The sequence below is a fragment of the Colletotrichum siamense genome (assembly GCF_013390195.1).
Source record: "Colletotrichum siamense strain Cg363 chromosome Unknown KSG_Cg363_contig06, whole genome shotgun sequence".
NCBI lineage: Eukaryota > Fungi > Ascomycota > Sordariomycetes > Glomerellales > Glomerellaceae > Colletotrichum > Colletotrichum siamense.
The window spans coordinates 4,522,145-4,541,584 of record NW_023501019.1 but is presented as its reverse complement, the minus strand read 5'-3'; the positions used below and the strand labels follow the sequence as shown (position 1 = coordinate 4,541,584).

At 54.4% G+C, this 19,440-nt stretch overlaps 6 protein-coding genes across 6 annotated transcripts; 4 read left to right on the top strand and 2 right to left on the bottom strand.

The window, feature by feature from the left end:
* Positions 1-178: 178 nt before the first annotated feature.
* CGCS363_v010223 (putative ankyrin repeat protein) lies at positions 179-2,328 on the bottom strand (the record flags this gene model as incomplete). The annotated part of the gene is made up of 2 exons (XM_036642072.1): positions 179-1,862; positions 1,916-2,328. 2 exons carry the CDS (start codon positions 2,326-2,328, stop codon positions 179-181), a joined length of 2,097 nt encoding a protein of 698 aa, XP_036493212.1.
* A 1,675-nt stretch (positions 2,329-4,003) lies between these two features.
* Positions 4,004-5,164, bottom strand: CGCS363_v010222 (uncharacterized protein; the record flags this gene model as incomplete). Its single annotated transcript, XM_036642071.1, has 1 exon — positions 4,004-5,164. The coding sequence occupies one exon, from the start codon at positions 5,162-5,164 to the stop codon at positions 4,004-4,006; it is 1,161 nt and encodes a 386-aa protein (XP_036493213.1).
* A 4,076-nt stretch (positions 5,165-9,240) lies between these two features.
* Positions 9,241-10,865, top strand: CGCS363_v010221 (UPF0303 protein; the record flags this gene model as incomplete). Its single annotated transcript, XM_036642070.1, has 3 exons — positions 9,241-9,552; positions 9,750-9,992; positions 10,386-10,865. 3 exons carry the CDS (start codon positions 9,241-9,243, stop codon positions 10,863-10,865), a joined length of 1,035 nt encoding a protein of 344 aa, XP_036493214.1.
* Positions 10,866-12,722: 1,857 nt separating this feature from the next.
* CEL7B (Endoglucanase 1) lies at positions 12,723-14,063 on the top strand (the record flags this gene model as incomplete). Its single annotated transcript, XM_036642069.1, has 2 exons — positions 12,723-13,367; positions 13,428-14,063. The coding sequence occupies 2 exons, from the start codon at positions 12,723-12,725 to the stop codon at positions 14,061-14,063; spliced, it is 1,281 nt and encodes a 426-aa protein (XP_036493215.1).
* A 474-nt stretch (positions 14,064-14,537) lies between these two features.
* Positions 14,538-15,675, top strand: dim-5 (Histone-lysine N-methyltransferase, H3 lysine-9 specific dim-5; the record flags this gene model as incomplete). The annotated part of the gene is made up of 3 exons (XM_036642068.1): positions 14,538-14,609; positions 14,672-15,143; positions 15,203-15,675. 3 exons carry the CDS (start codon positions 14,538-14,540, stop codon positions 15,673-15,675), a joined length of 1,017 nt encoding a protein of 338 aa, XP_036492625.1.
* Positions 15,676-17,693: 2,018 nt separating this feature from the next.
* ubtd2 (Ubiquitin domain-containing protein 2) lies at positions 17,694-18,808 on the top strand (the record flags this gene model as incomplete). The annotated part of the gene is made up of 4 exons (XM_036642067.1): positions 17,694-17,696; positions 17,815-18,465; positions 18,517-18,624; positions 18,683-18,808. 4 exons carry the CDS (start codon positions 17,694-17,696, stop codon positions 18,806-18,808), a joined length of 888 nt encoding a protein of 295 aa, XP_036492624.1.
* Positions 18,809-19,440: the final 632 nt, after the last annotated feature.

Here is a 19,440-nt window from a genome sequence, read left to right as displayed (position 1 = left end):
AACGACCCCTGATTGAGTTGGTATAATCATTACAAACAGCATCCCGCCGGCAAGTGCTAAATCCATTCGTGTCCTCAGTCCACGGCGATTCCCTTGTAGTATCTAATGAACTTCCTTGGGTGCATGCTATTTCATGTGACTTTAGGTAGTCGACTATTGAGCACGTTCACACCAACGCCTAACGGCGCCTACCAACCACGGCAGGGTCTTTCGAAACACCTGCTTCGGTGTATGGTGGTGGCATATCGGCTCTTCCTGGCGATGTTGGGCTTTGCGGTGGTACTATGGCGCTCGCTCTTCTGGGAGCTACTGGTGATGCCGGAGCCGCTGGAGTGCTCTCAGCCACGCGTTTCTTTGGGCCTTCAGCTCCCCTCTCGGTCAACATCTGGACGACCTCCCTGTTCCCCACGAGCTTCGCCAACACCAACGGCCTGATCTGTCCCATTTTGTTTGGATCAGCACCAAACTGGAGTAACACCTCCACCAATGGCTGATTGTCCATTTGCAGAGCCTCCAAGAGCGGTACTCTACCCTTATTATCCGCTCCGTTGACGTCAGCGCCATGTTTGAGTAGCATCTTGACGTGTTCGAATCGACCCCGATCGATGGCGTAAAGAAGAAATGTGTCGTCCTTGATTTTCTTGTTCGGATTTCCGCCGTGAGCCAAGAACGTGCGAAGTAAGTCCGTGTTGCCGAGCGTCACAACCAGAGACATGATGGATTCTCCCCAGTTATCGGTCTGGTTCGGGTCGGCTCCTCGATCAAGCAGGGCGCTAACAAGATCTGCCTTGATGCCGTCTTCCATGTCCTTACTCTGCAACATGGTCCAGAGGATGCCTTTTCCCATCAGACCCGTTGCGTTCGGATCGGCACCCCGAGTGAGGAGGATCTTGACCAACTCATAGTTCTTCTTGTGAAGCGCCGAGACGATCATTGTGTCGCCCGTTATGTTGGTGACGTTCGGGTTGGCGCCATGCTCGAGAAGCCAAGCAACAATATCCAGACGGTTCTGACTTAACGCCATGTGCAAGCTTGGTTGGCCCGTTATGTCTCGGGCATTTACATCGGCACCGAATTCTTGGAGAAGCTTCATGTGGGCCAGGCTTCCTTTCTGAACAGCATGGACAAAGATGCTCCGACCACTAATGGCCATCATGTTGGCATCGCAGCCACGAGACAGAAACAGTCTGATGATGTCTAGTTGATCGCTGTTGGCAACTTCGATGAAGAAGGCCTGGCCCGACCAAGATCGCTCTTTCATGTCTGCTCCTTGGCTAATGAGATACTCTGCAATAGGTACGAGCCCGCACTCAGCCGCGTGGAATAGGGGTGGCTTTCGCTTGCCGCTGGCCGAATCTTTCGAGGACTTATCAGCCCCGGCCGAGATTAGAAATTTGACTGCTGTCAGATGATTGGCGCGAATGGCACAGATGAGTGGCGTGTATCCTTCATCGTTCTGGCCATTTATGTTGACTCCTTGCGAAACAAAGCCTTTGAGGTGTCCCATATCACCGTCCTTCGCAGCTTGGCATATGGCAATGACCATTGGCTCGGGCTTCGGTCGCAGACCGGCAGTCATTGCTTTGAAAGAGTTTGACAGCGAAGATAAGAAGTGGCCAGCGGCCTTCTTCTTCCCCTTATCTGGCTTCCCAGACCCGTAGTCTGGGGGCTGCTCGTCTGCTTGTACGCTAACAACCTCTTCCCCAGGCATTCTTGCATCCGTCACCGACTGGCCTGCTTCACCAGAGTTGTCGAGTATGTCACTACGGGTGAGAACAATCTGAGAGGCTTCCACGGCGTTCTCCAACAGTCGGTGGCCGTCGGGGGCCGAGAGCTGAGAGTCTTGCTCGTTCACGGTAGGTCTTCAGAACAGTCTTAGCGGCAGAATTACGAACGAGCAACGTCACAGACTCACATAAGAAGCACCTGGATGAACTGAGTAAACAGGCGAGTGTTCGTCGTGTGATAGTTCTCATACTGGATAACGACATCTGGGTTGATACCGCTTACGTTCCCCGGATCAAGTCTCCGAATCTGCTTGTCGACGATCGCTGCACCATCGGCGCATGGCTGAATGGAGATGGACATGGCATTTCGGAGCCCCGGCGACATGGCCGAGGCATCTGTCAGCGATTGCCGCAGCTGCTCCGTGGTCTGCTTGAACTGGTCGAGCTTCGCAGACAGCGAAATCAGGTGCTGAGCAGCTATGCTTCCCGGATCGATGCCTTTGAGAAGGGTATCAAGCTCCGCAGACGTTGAAAGGGACCGATGGGAGATGTCGTCACAGCTGGACGTCACCGCCGTGGTAGAGAAACCGGACATCGCCATGATTGATTGCGTCGTCGGCCAGCACTCCCGGTTCAATCGACAATGGATATTTTCCCAAATATGGGGCTTGGCACCTCGCTCGGTCGTCGGAGGTGATTTATGGTTAAATCCAAAGACAAGGATACCCGACTCCTCTGGTGATCTATTGTGTGGTGGTGGAATGATGACCCGACTCGGACGTGATTGGGGACTTTTCCTCAATCCAGGCAGGAATTCTGCGCCGCTCTCATGCAGCTCAGCCCCAGAGGACCGGTCCAATCACCACCAAAGGATTCGCTAGCGTCTTGAAGACGCGCGTATGGAACACGAAACCCGCATTCTGTGGCTGGGTAAGGCTGACAAGAGGCCTCTTTCGCAATGAAAAGGGACAGATGTCTTGCCAACGGGATCATTGGGGGCTGTCTGTGAGAGACACGTTGTGGCCGTAGGGCTGCCTCGCCTAGCACCCGTCGCGACAACTTTTGAGGCCCGTGATATCAGACTCAAAGCACAGTCATCAAGTTGTTTTTAACACAAAGAGCGAGCCTGTTGCTAGTCGCGGCACCCGCGTCTTTTCCGTCTTCCGACTTGCTCAACCGGTCTTGGGGCGGGATGACGCTAGGATCCCCGATCGCATGTCGAAGCGTTTGTCTCACATCCTCCATTGCAAGCCTCTTAATACCTTTCCCCAGACTGAATCTATCGCATTCAACGCTTTTTCAGCGCCACTGACCAAATAGACGTCGGTGAGGCTCCCCAAGGGTTCTCCACCAACAATGAGTCAGAGACCCATCCATTCTTAAGCCATTCTATGGTTGCATCCACCAATCAATTGTCTTCGTGGCTCAGTCGGTAGAGCGTTGGTCTCATATTACTCAATATGACTCTGTCTGAAGGCAGGGACATCCAAAGGTCGAGAGTTCGAGCCTCTCCGAGGACATCTTTTTGCCTTCATTGCCGTTGAATCGCGACACTCTATTATCATTTGTTGTCAGCAGGATAACTCCATACTTTTATTTACCGCTCTGCAGCGGTCAAAGTTCGAAATGCGCCTTATCCATAGATCTTCAGCCCTCAGAGCCTTCTCCGGCCACCTTGAGCTGATGTTATCTCCGTAAACGAGTGCTTGGCGCCAATTATTGGATTGCTCCCCGTAATAAACGGTGGGATCTAGAGATCGTCGCGATGAGGCTGGGTTCACTGTGTGACAAGTGGCACGAGCATCTCCCACCGCCCCGCCATGGTTGCCCGGCCCCTGAATGGACCCGGCCGTTATTGAGCCTCAGTCGTGAGGGACTGGAAATGTGCATCCGTAATTGGCAAATACTGATAATTATATGATTTGCATTGGACCAGGGTTCACTGGGCTCGTGCACACAAGGCAGACAAGAAAATTCAGTCGACGGCCACAACCAGGACGAACAGGAGGTCCAACATGGAGCGAAAAGTGACGATCGTGGAGTCGAGCCAAACACTGCCTCGGTGGAAGTCAGCATCTGCGACATCAGGAGAGCAACTGAGACGTGACAACACTTGGCCACAGGGTGAACTTGATGAATCCGCTTTGCTTAGTGATGAAAGGTTGTAAATTTTGTCTTAGGCATCATGACGGCAGTGATGCCTGAAGTCTAGTATTACAAGGATTAATAAAATATCATTATGCTGAAAAGCTATCTCGCCAAGAGATTTTCCCCCATCATCCGAACTTCTTGTCCTCGCTGACCCAATCTGGGCTTGATGGTCCCGTGTACCGTGGCGGCGGTAATTCTACTTGTGATATTTGCAGTGCATCGTCCACCTGCCTGTTCATACCGTGATGCGCAGGTGCAGGTTGTGCTGGATGTGCGGTTGCCATTTGCGGCGTATTTTGTATTGATGATGATGGTTGTGCGTAGTGTTGGTAATGATTGTGGTGTTGCTGTGTTGGTGCCGGCTGGGCAGGGCCGATCGGTGTAGAGTCTGCCTCAACGGCTTGCATGTTGTCTCCTGGAAGTTCGAAGACGGGAGATGTTGCTGAGTTGGAGGGATGGGGCATAGGGGCGGGAACAGGAACAGGCATGGCTTGAGCGTTCCATGTTCCGTTTGGTGGTGATGTTTGGGGGTTCCAGGTGTTGTTCTGGGCTTGGGCATTCCAGGTGAGGTCTCTCGCGGTCGAAGATTGGCCGTTCCAGGTTCCGTTCTGCATTGACGGTGATGATCCATGGGATGTGCCAGGAGGATATTGAGAGACGGGTGACACTCCGTGTCCTCCCCAAGTGCCTGTTGCTCCATTCGATACGGGCGATGGCCATGATCCTGAACCTTGGCCGTGTGTGTTTTGCTGTTGCCAGTGTTGCGGGCTAAGGTTTCCTTGTTGGTATTGTTGTTGGTGTTCGTGTTGATGCCATCCCGGAGTGGCGGCAATCTGCATTGTGCCGGCGGTACCGGGTCGTTGATCGTTGACGTTGTGGTACTGAGTCGTTGCTGCAGCAGTTGCATTGTTTTGAGGCGGCGAGCTCATGGTCGTAAGGCTTGTCGCGCTGGACAAGGCCGCGAACTTTCCACCCGGCCCGGCACCGGCCTCACGCTGCTGCTTCTGTTTCCTCTTGCGGTAGCAAAGGAACGCCAGGATAGCCAGAACGATTGCGATTCCTCCGACGAGACCAGCCGCCAGGGCGGTGTGACCAGGTCCATCACCCGAACTCGAGTCCGACGTGTCGCTGCTGCTGCTTCCCTTTCCAACATTCGTCCCGGTCGGTACCGACTCAATCCCCTTCGTAACCGTTACCGTCACTCCGTTCGCTACGCTCTTGTATGTCGTTAATGGAATGTATGATGTCGTTGATGAGCTTGATGAAGTCGTGGATGTTGAGCTCATTGTTGATGAAGATGACGAACTCGAGCTGCCGGTCGAGAGGAACTCTGCCTGTGAGACACCCAATGGCGTTTTCGAGTCTGTGCAAGACGTCAAAAGCATCTCGTAAACATCGTCCAGCTCGTCGTGATCCGTCGAGGCGACACATGACGCGGTCGATGTCACGAAATTTCCCCCATTACCGCAAAGACAGTGGTTCATTTCGGCCACCGTGTCACCTGTGCAACCGGACGCGTCCGCCGCCTTGTAGAGACATGCTCGCGCTGATGATGGGTATGCGGAAAAGTCATTGGTGAACGCGGCCTGAGCCGTTGACGCGAGGTATGAGATAAGGAGTGACGATGGCGGTAGGATTCGGGTTCGATGCCTCGAGGCCATTTTCGGTCGCTTCATTCGACGCACGGCGCGCCGAAAACCTTTGTTTGTTTCTCTAGCAGGACGACGACGCCTTGACCAAGTCTCTTCCCAACATTGGATGTTTCCCTCGAATATGATTTTCTCGTGACACGTTTACCGGCGGGATGGCTGTGCTGCTCAGGTCGACTGACGATATGGGACGAAGAAAGAGTTTTAGGTAGGCCAGTGTGGAGGAGGGGGCACGGGGACTACACTACTTGAAAAGGGACCAACGTCTTTCCCTCTGCTGCCGGACTGGAGATGGCACGGTTCACTTGGCCAGCACCAGGTACGTGTATTGATAAAGATCCTTGAACCTCCAGTTCTCCTCTCAGCCCAAAGGGGAGAAGACCCGGAGAGTCGGCCAGTGCGGGATTAGGGGCACTTTTGACCCAGTGACCGGAGGGACCAACCTGGCTCATCCGCGTTCCGTTGACGTCTGTCGTGATCGCAGTCTCCTGTGGCTTGTTAGCCAGGGGAAATTCCAAAATGTGTGGGGGCCTGCATGATCCCCGACTCCCGGTTGAAACCAGAACCCTGGTCGAGATACGAGTCAGGCACCAAGAGGAGATTGGTTCTTGTCATGGATTGATGGCAGTGAGTGGTTCCACTTGCCGGTTATTAAAGTTTGATTTTACTTTATGCGCTGGTTGGTGATCGTCTCTCTTATATTGAAGCGTATGCCGTCGTGCCTTGGACGCCCGTACATAAAGAAACCCGCGAGAACATCGCGAATTGGCGTTGTGATGTGGTGTGATTTTGCCGTCCATGTGCGCCTCGGGACTTTGCTCACGATTGCAGTCGACCGATGTCCCGAATCGGGCCAAGCCACAGATGACGCCCTGGTCATCATCCCTGAATGTCAAGCCCTGGGTATGTTGGCAGCCAAGACGTCTCCCACAAGCCGACCGTGCCGACCAGGGGCCCACGGCGATGCCGGCCTCTCACGGCCGCCGACGGAGCGGCTGTGCCGACGGGATACGAGCATCCCTTGGCTTCGAGCCGTCAGTTCCCCAGAATCTTATCACGATGAAATATGCTCGTTCTCGCACTCGATCAGTTGACAGACGCTGGTCTGATTCGATGGTCACGGATCCCCAGTGACGCACGCTGCCAGGCACGCGTAGGCCCAATGCAACGGCCGCGTACAAACGTTAACGCGTCGGAACTTCGCCTATTGTCGACTGAGCCTCCTTGCGCAACTCCCGCCGTTGCATCCTTACGATACGGTGAACGCAAGCTTTTCCTTCGACTCAAGGAACAACCAACGAACCGTGCTTCGGCCCACAATAGGCAAAACGGTCATGTGGGTACCTTAACTCCCGTGGAGGCATCAAAAAATTGTGCCCTAAGCATCACTATGGCGTCAAGCACAACTCGAGGCTCAATGCGCCGAACAGCAAAAATTGAACTTGACCAGCCTGGGGGTCGAACCCAGAATCTCCTGATTCCACGGTGGATCGTAGTCAGACGCCTTGCCATTGGGCCAACCGGCCATCATCCGAAAGGACTCGATGTTGAGTTGTTGCGACAGGCCCACAACAGCTCTCAAGATCGTCAACGGAGAAGTTGCCGAGCTGTCCAAAGTCTTTGTCATCGCCGGAGTTGTTGATGTTCAACTCAATTGTAGCCAGCGAACTTTAACTTTCGTACCTTTTCATCCGACTTTTGCCTTCGACGACAACCAGGGATAGCCCTCTGTCTGTTGTCACAGGTAGAGTGCTCGACTCACGGAATGTGGCGGACGATGTCAAGTGCGGAACCCGAAGGCTACCACATTCGAACATCAAGTCGAAATCAACTGCCTAAAAGAGCTCGAAATCTCCGCATCATATACAGAAAATGGTCCCCATGTTCACGTTTATGCCTTTTTGCTGGTAGCGATCCTGAGCCTTATCGGCACGACCATCCGAAAGTTTTAAGGCGTTTTGAGCCGCCGAGATTTCTTGCGAATTGGACCCCAGGTGACTTAGCTTATGGAGCAAGTCCGACCCTCAAGACAACCTCTTCAATGGCCAATATAAGATGTTGGTAACCATCCATCGGCCGGTTGCCCAAGTTGGGAGAGGTTGCATGACGGCTTGATATGAAGTGGCACGGGACTCTGGGAATACTACCGGCTTGAGTCTGACAACTAGATGTGGGAAAAGATCGGCAAAAGCCTCTTTACACACATGTAACACTAATCTATCAAGACTCTCCACAGGTCCGATGCGGAGGAGACAACAACAAATGGCTCACGATAGAAGATGGCTGACCGCTTGTTTGAGCCATCAGAGGTAAGCACGCCTTTTGTCGGGGTTGGGACGCTGCCCGCTCTGTGCTGAAATTTGCAGCGGACTGGTCACAACTATTGGTCGCGTTTAATATCTGAAGTCTGTTACTCGAAGTTGCATCATCAGCTTCTGTCCTCTGAAACTCAACCGAACTCTCTTCGTTTCGGTGATACGAAATTGATTTGCTCCTTGAAGTCAACAGGAAGCAGATGACCGCCAAAAGCCCTGAAAATCCCGATGACACAACTTATTCTTCTCCTGTAACCTGCCCTGTTTTCTTAGGATAGAAGCGACAACGAATTGGGACTTGTGTCGAGTTTTGTTTGAACACAGGTTACTGGGCAGATTCATCGACATTGGCGCCGCAGAAACGTCTCCGTGGTCGGATTATCTGCTCAGACTCTTGAAAGGTCAACTCATAGATATATTGAATGGTAAAAAGATGTGGCAATACTTGCCCCTCTAGAGGAATCCGTTTGGTCCCAATAGAATAAGTTGACCTCGAAATCATTTGTTGATCATTCCCTGGTGTCGTTCAGAGATTCAGAGGTGGCGTCCATCCTAGTATCTTGACAGTGCCTATCTGTGAACCTTTTCTTACATTGCAGTCTTTGTGGTCACATATTGGATGACTTGTTCGAAAATGCATTTTTTTAATAATGATAATGGCGGGTTAAAGTCTTACTAGTTTTATCAAGAAGTCTCCCAAGGTTTGAAGTAGCGCATTTGTAGTTACATATTATTCGTTGGAGAAACATTGACAAAGAATTCGAAAGACATCTTTAAAACAGAAATTCGTTACCACGACCCGCTAAATAGAAAGACGACGGCTGATTTTCAAGCTTACACAAGACGGCCATCCCATTAGTCTCCTCAAGTCCGTCACTATACACTTACGCCTTATGAATCAAACAATGTTGTACGGTTCTGTAATTATCAATTTCGGAATAATGAACTAAGGTATTTTAAACTCGAAGTTGCAAAAACGAAAAGAAATATTCATTTCCATCCGCGGTTGTTTCTTCTCCTCCTGTTTGGATACAAAATTTTGGCAATGGCGGAAAAAGTGATGAACCAAAGAACGTAACGCACGATTCGCTGCCCCGGGAATGAGACCTCGCCCGGATCTGACGTGGCCGTCGCACCGGGGAGTCTCGGCGATTCTGGTACGGGGCATGTCGGCCGTTGCCGGATGGATCCACGCCTGAGGGGTAGCTCCACCGCCGTTGAAACCAGTCGCGCCCGGCCAAGAGCAAACATGGACCGAACACGCTCACCATCGCATCGACATTCTCATTGACCGGCGTTCCCTTCTCGAGGTTTTGCTAAGCCTGGACCAGGTCCTTCAGGCGAATCAGCGTGCAGCCTTTCTAGTCATTCAAATGGGACACGGGTACCCCACCCCAGATGCCTCCAGGACGCCCCAAATTCGACCTTGAACCCTTCAAGGGCGAGATCACTGAGGCCTGGAACCGTCGCGAGACGAACGAGAGCATCATCAAGTCTCTTGCCGCGAAGGGTGTGGAAGTGAACCAGAAAACGTTCCAGAGGCGGCTGCGCGAATGGGGTCTCTACAGATATAATAACAAGGGCGCAGGAAAGGTGCGAACCTCTGGTGCGCGCAAAGTCGCGACACCAACAAGCGCACACGCACGACCGCCGGTGGTGAGGACACCCGCCGAGGTGCAGCGCGGCGCGCAGGAGGAGATCCCGGACTCGGTACGTGTTTGGCGGCGCGCTTTCCTTGATGCGGTAATTGTAACAGTTGGAAGAAATGGCCCGGATTCTGGGACACCAAGTGGGCTTTTGCATCAGCGGAGGGGGGGCGAACCACATCACATCTTGGGCGACGGTGGGGATGTTAAATACGTCCGTCGCCGCCGTGACGAGGAGGAGAAGACTGACTGAGAAGACAGATACAAGACGACTCACCTTCTTCCTCGACTCCAGGTATCTCCGTGGAATCATCGCCCGAAAGAAGTGAACTCGCTTCCAATTCGTACACACTCCGAGCGAGCACCCAAGCGCAACCGACACCGGCAAGCATGTCTCAGAAGGTCTGGACCCGTCGGAACCCCGCAGGCTTCGGCTTGGAGAAGTCCCTCGAGGCCGTCCGGAACCCCGCCGCTCCGAACCCGATTCCCTCGCCGCCGTCCGATGTAAGTGGCGCTCCGAACCTATTCTCATTCATTATTTAAGCTTCTCCTGTATCCATGCTTGATCCCGGATTTCATCATTTTGACTTCATCCCACCCACTGCCATCCTTAACTGTCACCTTCACCCTTTGTATTGTTTCTTCCCACTTTATCAACCCCGTGCCCATAATGATCGTAGTCACTGCCACCCGACCACATCCCGTACCTGTACCACGCTGTTGACTCTGCGTCCGAATATGTCCCAATCATACCTTGAATAAGATCCCTCAAGCCTCCCTGACCCATTTCATCACACTCTCACTATGAACTCCATCTTGCACATAAATCAAAAACCCCGCCCACGCAGCTACCCAACTAATCCTAATGTGATTCTCGATGTTGACTAACAAACCTAGGTCGATGCACTAAAGCAAGACGGCGACTCCTTCACCCTCTCAACCTTCACCTCCGAAGACGCCTTCGAGCTCGGCCACCTCCTCTACGCCCGCCTCCTCCCCTTCGCCGCCGCCGGCAAGCCCACCGTCATCTCCATCGCCCTCGCCAACAGCGGCGGCCAGGTCCTCTTCCAGACCGCCGTCGGCTCCGGCTCCCTCCCGGACAACGAGACCTGGGTGCAGCGCAAGCGCGCCAGCGTGCTGCGCTGGGGCGCGAGCACCTGGCTCCTGCACAACAAGTTCGCCGGCGACGAGGCCGCCTTCGCCGCGCGCTTCGGCATGAGCACGGAGCAGGCGGGCAAGTACGCCATCCACGGCGGCGGCGTGCCCATCCGCGTCCAGGGCGTCGAGGGCGTCGTCGCCGTGGTTGTCGTCAGCGGGTTGAAGCAGGACGAGGATCACGGCGTTATTGTGGATGTCATCAAGAGCAACTGGCAGTAATTGTGGAGCGGTAGAAGGCTTGGTTGGTCCGGGAGGTGTGAATTATTGGTGAATGGTGTGTTGCATCGGCATCGGCGTCAGCCGGAAGCGAGTCAGCGATGTGAAGTTATCGCGAGGTCCGATCTGCCAAGGAGGTTTCCATATTGAGGGGCAGGGGCGGCTGCTTCATGTTAACGAGGTCTTGGACCTCGTTTTTGTCAACAACGACGGTTCGTCGCAACTTCGCAAGGGATTAGACTATAAGAGTTGCAATAGGAAAATATTTGACAAAGGATGATCCCAGGGGATCGTGCGTGCCGACTTGCCATTATTCGTCTATTTGGACGGCGTCGGCATTGGTCTACACAGCGCCGGGCCTTTCGGATCAAGTGATTTAGACGAGTTACTGATGCGGAGCCCGCGGATGCGAGCTGAGATTGGGGGGCGAATGAGCAAGGTCAAAAGAAAATGTGCCTTGCAGCGACGTGCAAGTTTAATCAATCCGCTGAGATCCGGCGTTGACAACTTGGCATGCAGCGCCCCTTCATAATGAGGTCAAGTGGGCGGTGGTCTGAGGTCTGTAAGAACATTTGGGAGCGTTGATGCCCAGCCGGGCGAAGGCGGGAGAATTGAATTATTGAAAAACTGCAGATGGGCTACGCTACGGTTTCGAGGGCCAGGCCGACGGAAATTGCGATGAATTCTTCCGCGTCTGGCGCTGCTCAGTTTGAGTGTGGCTCATGAGCAGTCAACTGGATAGTGTGAGCGGCTGGTGGGTGGGCTGTGTATGCGAAATGAGATTAATGCTGTGCAGTCAACAGATCTGAAAGTTTGCAAACATTCAGTATTGCCTCTGCTGACAAGACAATACACCATTAGGTGCTTTTGAGTCGCGGTCAACTATTGACTGCAAGTTCGAAAGTCATAGTCCCGCACGAAATGTGGATAGATGTTGCGCTCAGTGAGAGAGGTCCACCGAGGTGCCATTGAACGCGACGGCGCAACGAAAGCTGGTCAAACGCCCATCCCAATATCCCATCGGGAGATACTGCTCCTTTCACTCCTCGCCAATTCTTGCCCGCCTGTAGTGGCCGTTGGTTCCATGGATCGGATCACCGTCCCCCGGCTCTGCCCCTGGCATAGCTTCATGCGGAGAACTGGGGAACTCGACCAGGATATTCGCGACCAACTCTTCACTCCTCGCTTCACCTCCAACATCACCCGTCCAGATGAGCCCAGGTCACAGAACGGCGAAATGTCTAGATGGCTGCGCTCGCATCGCCTGCCAGGAACGTGGGCGTCGGCTGCTGATGGCTGCGCAAAACAGCAAGCTTACTGGACCGACGACCCACGCGCCATGCAGGTTCATCCGCACTAGGACCGTAGAGGAGGGCAGCGTTGCATTGAACCAGGAGCCAAGATCTACCGCGATGCGGTTCCTGGCCCGACATACCGTGAAGCCGCTCGTCGCTCACGATGGCCTTCTTCCTCTGCTGTTCTGCCGTCCCTAAAGCGAGCTAAGGCCGTTTCGAGTTTACTTAGCACTGCGTTTGCTTCAAACCCCTTGCTTTCATCACGGCAAACCTCTTGAGCAGCCCCGCGCAGACTTCGGAGGGTTAGCCTCCTTGAATCCGAATAGGACTGAAGGCGCATGTATCCATGTGAGGTCTGAGGAGAAGCTGGCATTCCAGAGGAGACAATGGCGGCAGGGTATGGGATAAATGCGATGGATTTCTTCCTTCCATCGATGTATATGAATCCCCGACCTCGCACGCAATCGCCATATCGCGATGCTCTCGTGAACTCAGGCGCAATCGTCAATCTCTGTGACCGGATCTATCCAGCCATTGATTGACGGACTACGACTGTATCGTCAACATGGCTCCGACGCTTTCCAGCCTGGGCCTGGCCACCCTCCTCCTCGGTCTGACAGCCGCCCAACGCCAGATCGGCCCCGAGGAAAACCATCCCCCTCTGACAACCTGGCGGTGCACCAAAGCCGGCGGCTGCACCGAAGTGAACAACTTCGTCGTCCTCGACTCCCTCGCCCACAACGTCTACCAGGCAGCCAACGGTGGCTCCTGCGGCTCATGGGGTAGTGCCGCCAACGAGACGGCGTGTCCCACCAAGGAAGCGTGCGCGGAGAACTGCGTCCAGGAGGGCCTGGACGACTACTCCCGCGTCGGCGTCACCACCGAGGGCGCCGCAATGACCATGTACCAGCTCCGTGACGGCAGCCTGGTCTCGCCGCGTGTGTACTTGCTCGAGCCGTCCAAGGAGAAGTATGAGATGATGCACCTGACGGGCATGGAGTTCACTTTCGATGTCGACGCCACGCGGTTGCCGTGTGGCATGAACAGCGCGCTGTATCTTTCAGAGATGTACGCCGACGGCGGACGGAGTGAACTCAACCCTGGCGGCGCAACCCATGGAACCGGGTACTGTGATGCGCAGTGTTACACGACGCCGTTCATCAACGGGGAGGGAAACCTCGAGGGTTACGGAGCGTGCTGCAATGAAATGGTAAGACTTTCACTCATCAGCCACGAGGGTGTCTTGTGATGACTGACAGTTGATGTCCAGGACATCTGGGAAGCCAACTCCCGCGCGAACCATATCGCGCCGCACCCTTGCAACCAAACCGGCGTCTACCTCTGCGAAGGCGAGGACTGCGCTTTCGAGGGCGTCTGCGACAAGAACGGCTGCGCATGGAACCCGTACCGCAACAACAACCCGCAAGAATACGGCCGCGGCGCCAACTTCTCGGTCGACACCACCCGACCCTTCACGGTGGTCACGCAGTTCCCCGCCAACGCGGCCGGCGAGCTCACCGAGATCCACCGGCTGTACGTCCAAGACGGGCACGTCATCCGCAGCGAGACGGTCAACAACCCCGACCTGCCGCAGGTGAACTACCTCAACGACGAGTTCTGCGAGGCCACCGGCTCGCGCAAGTTCATCGGCCTCGGGGGGCACAAGGAGATGGGCGAGTCGTTTGACAGAGGCATGGTGCTGGCGTTCAGCATCTGGTGGGACGAGGGCGGCGGCATGCGCTGGCTGGACGGAGCGCCTGAGGCGGGGCCGTGTGATGAGACGGAGGGGTTCCCGGCCAACATTGTCAAGACGGAGCCGAACCCTGTGGTGACCTTTAGTAACATCAAGTGGGGTGAACTTGGGTCGACGTTCAAGCCTGAGTGCAAGAACGGGCGCAGGATCTAGTCGGATGGTCGTGATAGTGAAGAGGGGTGTTTAGCATCAAATGCCATCGTAACCGAAATTTGAGAAGACCGAAAATCAGGAAATCGCTTCAAAATTCTCGCAATTGCGCGAGTCTTCATCTTTGGATCCCCCGTTGTGTTTGTATATCGAAGATAAACCGTGTCAGCCGCTGTTGTCGAGAAGGATTTGCGAATCTCATGCTAGATTGTCCAAGTTGTACTCGGAATCGTGGTCAGTGTGATGAAAGCTGACCGAGCTACCCCTCGGTGTCCAAGGTGACGAAGCTACCCCACTTCGCTCCAGGCCTTAGTCAGCAACAGCTTCTGGTGCCGACGCGTCGCTTCGCGTAAAGTGGTTGGCCAATTGCCCCGCGGCTTGACAGCTTCATGGCAGCACACCGTCAAGAGCTCTGCAAACCCGCCAATAGTATGCCTGACTATCGCTTCATCATTCCATAACCAGAATTACGACAATATGGAGGCGGCCACAGAGCGCCATTTCTTCTATCATGGCGCCACAGAGTCGACAAGTAAGTCGTCTGCACGGGTAAGTACGACCTTGACCACTGGCCGAACGCCCAGACCGAAGACTGACTTCCTCTGCAACAGGCCCTCGAGCGCGAAAAAGAAAACTGCCACTGGTGCCAGATCCGCCGATTCCCCAATAACAAGGAAGCCCCGATAACGATCGTCAATGAGGAAGACGACGCCGTCATCCCATCCACCTTCCGCTTCCTCCAAGAGTCGAAGCTCGGACACGGCGTCGAGGCGGCCGAGGATAGTTTCCGCTCAGGCTGCGAATGCCGCGACGATGAAGAGTGCCAGTACCGAGGCTGTCTGTGCCTCCAGGAACAAGAGGATGACTCGGACGACGAGGGCACCGCTAGGAAGAAAGTGTACATGTACCACATGCACGGCTCCAAGGCGGGACTGCTACGATCCCATTTCCTGAAGCATTCCAAGAGGCCGATCTACGAATGCCACGAGGGCTGCGCTTGCACCGACAGCTGCCCCAACCGCGTTGTCGAGAGAGGAAGAAAGGTGCCCTTGCAGATTTTCCGTACCACCCAGAGGGGATGGGGTGAGTTGTTGCAGCTGCTGAAATCCTCTGGAGAACAGAAACTGATGACAGAGTACCAGGTGTGCGCTCACTTGTGGACATCAAGAGAGGGCAGTTTGTGGACAGGTACATTGGCGAGATCTTGACGCCAGAGGAAGCCCAGCGCCGCCGTAAAGAATCGAGCATTTCACAACGCAAAGACGTGTACCTCTTCGCCCTCGACAAGTTCACCGACCCCGACTCTCCGGATCCCCGACTACAGGGGCCGCCGCTCGAGATCGATGGCGAGTTCATGTCGGGGCCGACGCGGTTCATCAATCATTCGTGCGAGCCGAACCTCCGCATCTTTGCCCGTGTGGGCGACCACGCAGACAAGCACATGCACGATATCGGCCTCTTCGCTCTCAGAGATATTCCTGCTGGAGAAGAATTGACGTTCGACTATGTTGACGGCGTATCCGACGAAGATAACGACGCGAAGGATAAGTCCAAGCAGGGCGACATGACGCCGTGCCTCTGTGGCAGCAAGAACTGCCGTGGATTCTTGTGGTAGACATATCGAATGATCTGATGCGGTTGACATTTAGGACCGGTCTAGCTGGACGTTACATTGACTTGGCGGCGATGCTCGCTTGGCCAAAGGTTATGAGCTGTCTCGGCATGCCGGGATGTTTGTCTCGGAAGACCATCTCGACGTCATTAACGTCGATGGACCGACAATGGGAACACTGGGCCCGATGGGTCCGCAACGGACATGGGTGGGCGTCAAGGAACCACGGACGAAACGGGTGAGCGGCAGGATACGGAGGCGCCGGTGCGTGACGGATCCACGGCCGTGTATTGAGGCATGGATGACGACTCAGGGCGAACAGTTCGTCTGAAGAAGCCGGAGAAGTCGGGTTTGTGAGGATCACCTGGCTTGGAAAACGGCCGATTCCGCAAAACTTGGCGATTTAGCACACGGTTGCATAACATGGCAGATGAGCAAGTCGTCGCCTCACTGAAAAACGCAAGATCTAATCTTGAAAAGGGAGAGATCTGAATTGCGTTAGTAACAGACAGCCCCGGCCCAGCTTAATGAGACTAATGGATACTCGGCACGGCGTCTCAATGGGGCGGAAGGGTTCGTTTGAGACAGGCAGCTCCATTCCTGGGCCGTGTTGGTTTGGTTATGGAATTGAGTTGGCAGCGCACAGCGCAAGCCCAGCCGTTAACGTTGAGACGGTTGCCGGCTTCAGGAGGAAAATATATTTTTCATCGCATCACGCTCTCGTCGTCATCCTCCGGCTGTCTGTGTCAGGCGCCGTGAGATGCATCTTGGCTCAGCAACCTTACCGCCCGACGGACCACTTCAGCACTCTGAACCGCTGGAAAGCACCGTTGGGAGCACCACCTTGGGAGGGGTTCGCCGGCGTAAAAATGAGTGGACTAAGGTAGGCTGAGCTTGCTGGGGGACCCTGTGTCGACAGGTGTAACGGGCCCCTTGCCAAGACGCTTGTGACCAACCTCTAAGCTAAGCTAGAAAACAAAATTAGAGAGAGGGAAGAAAAGAAAAAAAAAACGACATAAGAAGAAAGGAAGAGCGTTCGGAGGCGATCAGATCTGGCGGTGTCTGGGCCGTTCCATTGTCTCTCCATCGATTGTGTCCTTTGCGCATTGTCTCGGGCGTTCCTGAGCAGGAGCAAAACCCACGTGCAAACGGGTAATTACTGACAGCCAGGAATGGTCTGGTTCGGTGCATGTCTGCAACCAACAGCAATCAAATAATACGGCTTCGACATACAAGAAAACTGGAAAGGGAACCGGAGCCTCGGTCACGGCCCAGACTTTCAGCATTTGCCAGACTTTCAGCGGAAACAAGCAAAATTTAGGTGACGCTAGCTCGCGACCCCCCTGCTAGCCGAGATCCTATTCCGGGGGAGGAACTGCAACCACCTCAGCGCTGGATTCCTTCCCGCTGTCACTGTTGCTGCCGTCGTCGCTGCCCGTCGCACGTCGCACCGCAATAGGGAAGAAGTCACTGCTTCGTCACCATCCCACCTTCTACTCGTCATCCTTCACCTCTTGTCGGTTTCCTCCTCCCGATCACCACCACAGGGGAGGCACTTCCACCACCACCACTACCTGTACATCTCGCCAACGATCTCGTCGACGTTTCATTCGCTACTGCTCCAATCACTTCCAAATACGCACTTCCCCCAACGGCACCAACACATCCGCAGCCGCACCCGCCTTCTTCAGCCAACCAGCAGTAGCTCATCACGTCAAGGGTCCAGACCACCACCACCACCACCACCTCCTTCTCTCCTCCAACGATTGTCGCCCAACTCTACGCCTCTTGTCCTCCTTGTCTTCTCCCTTCCACAGTTTGTTGTCTTGGACAGAAGCGCTACATTTCGCAAAGCTCTCGTTTGGCGACAACGTTTCTTGGACCAACAGTACATATTATCCAGTCCTAATCAGGCCGCGCCACATCATATACGTCAGGCTATGGACCGACGCATCTCTTATTGCTAAAACTTAACCCCGCGCATATACCTAATTCCACTTTGCCGCTGAAGCACCGTCACGATGGTAAGCTGCTCCTCAATCTCATGTCGCCTTCGGAGCGTACTCCGATGCCCAAACACAATGTCCAACTGCACCACGGACGGCCGCTGCTTCAAACATCAGACTAATGACAACCTCGTAGGGCTGCTGCATGTCTAGATCCCAGAGCGGCTCGACCTCGCCCTACCCAGGCCCGACGAATACCGGCTCAGCCCGCGCAATCAACGCCTCTACTTCGGCCGCCGCCCACGACCGCGACGACTCCCCCGCCGCCTCCACGACACAGGCCTCCAGCCGTGGTCGCCGCCACCGTCAGTCCACCCTGCCTCTCGACAGGCACATCAACAAGCCCCTCCGCCGCCACGTCTGGGCTTCCAAGAGTCGTGTCTGGACCCGTTCCGCCATCAACCGTGAGCGCAAAGATTTCTTTGAAACCCGCGTCACTGGACGTCCAGAGATATGGCAGTCCCTTCACTACGCTCTGCAGGTCCTCTGGAATCCCGCCAGCCATGGTGCAGCAGAGGACGGGACGAATGGCCTCGCAACTGCCCAGAGCATTCTTGACGCGGCGGATATTACGTTGCCCACTGGTGATCTAGCTCAAGGTGCCTACGATCAGCTTGGCAACTATTACCAGCTTAACGAGTGGGCGGTGGCTAACCCCACGAATCTTGTCGAGGACGACGCAACAATAGACGTCGCGGACGATGACGAGGGTCTCTCGACACGCGACTTCAAGGATGACCTGGCGGGCGGCGAAGAGACCACCGAGGAACTCGACGAAGACGAGAATGTAAGGCGGAGAGAGGAAAAGGGCAAGGCGGTGGCTGACGCTCGAGACCAGCTTTCTCTTCTTGCTCGTCTGTCTGAAAATGGGCGTGATGTGACTGTTGGCTTCTCCAAAACCGACACCGTTAAGATCATTACCGGCAAGATACTAAATGAAGCGGGGGTAAGCTCTATCATTTTGAATATCGGCCTGCAACTATTTTGACTAACGTATCTACCAGCTCTCTCCAACCAAGAAGAAGATACGCTTAGCCTTCATGGGCAAGCTTCTCAAAGAAAATCTGCCTCTTACGGAGCAGGGTTGGACTCAGGGCCAGGTTATCAATGCCTATGTCTCTGACAGATAGTCTCAAGAGCATATGGACTTTTTCCGGGAAGGATGGCAGGAACGATGGCGCTTAGTGCGTCGACGAAGAAACGCCATCAGCATCCACCCCTCGAGCCCACCCTGGACGACACGCTATTCTTCATCATACTTCGAACTTGATCAATAATGGCAACCCAGCCGTCAAACTGCCCCTGAACACCACAGCGACCTGTTCAGCGTTTCCGTACATTCCCAACACCACAAGGACGGGTTACGTCGACCCGCAAGGCACCTACACACATGGCCGTAGCCATCGACGGCAGCACTCTTAAACCCCCAGCTTCAACACGGATACACAAACGCTCCCCTTTTGTTTACTATTGGTTTCAGTCTGGATAATACCCCTTTTCATTGCGATCCAACTCCTGCAATCTTTGGCGTTTCGGTGGAGGACATTTGCCGCCAACAAGAAAAAGCCTTTGTTTGTTTGTCAGCCATTACGAGCATTACACGCTCTCATTAGTTTAGTATTTACGATTCCGCTCAGCCAAAACTGCGGCATACCCAGCGGAATGTACGTATGCATATGCCCTGAGGGGGTTCACCCCTCCGGCTTGGTCGATACCGTACTTAATACGACATGATTCTTCATCATACTCATCGTACCCATGC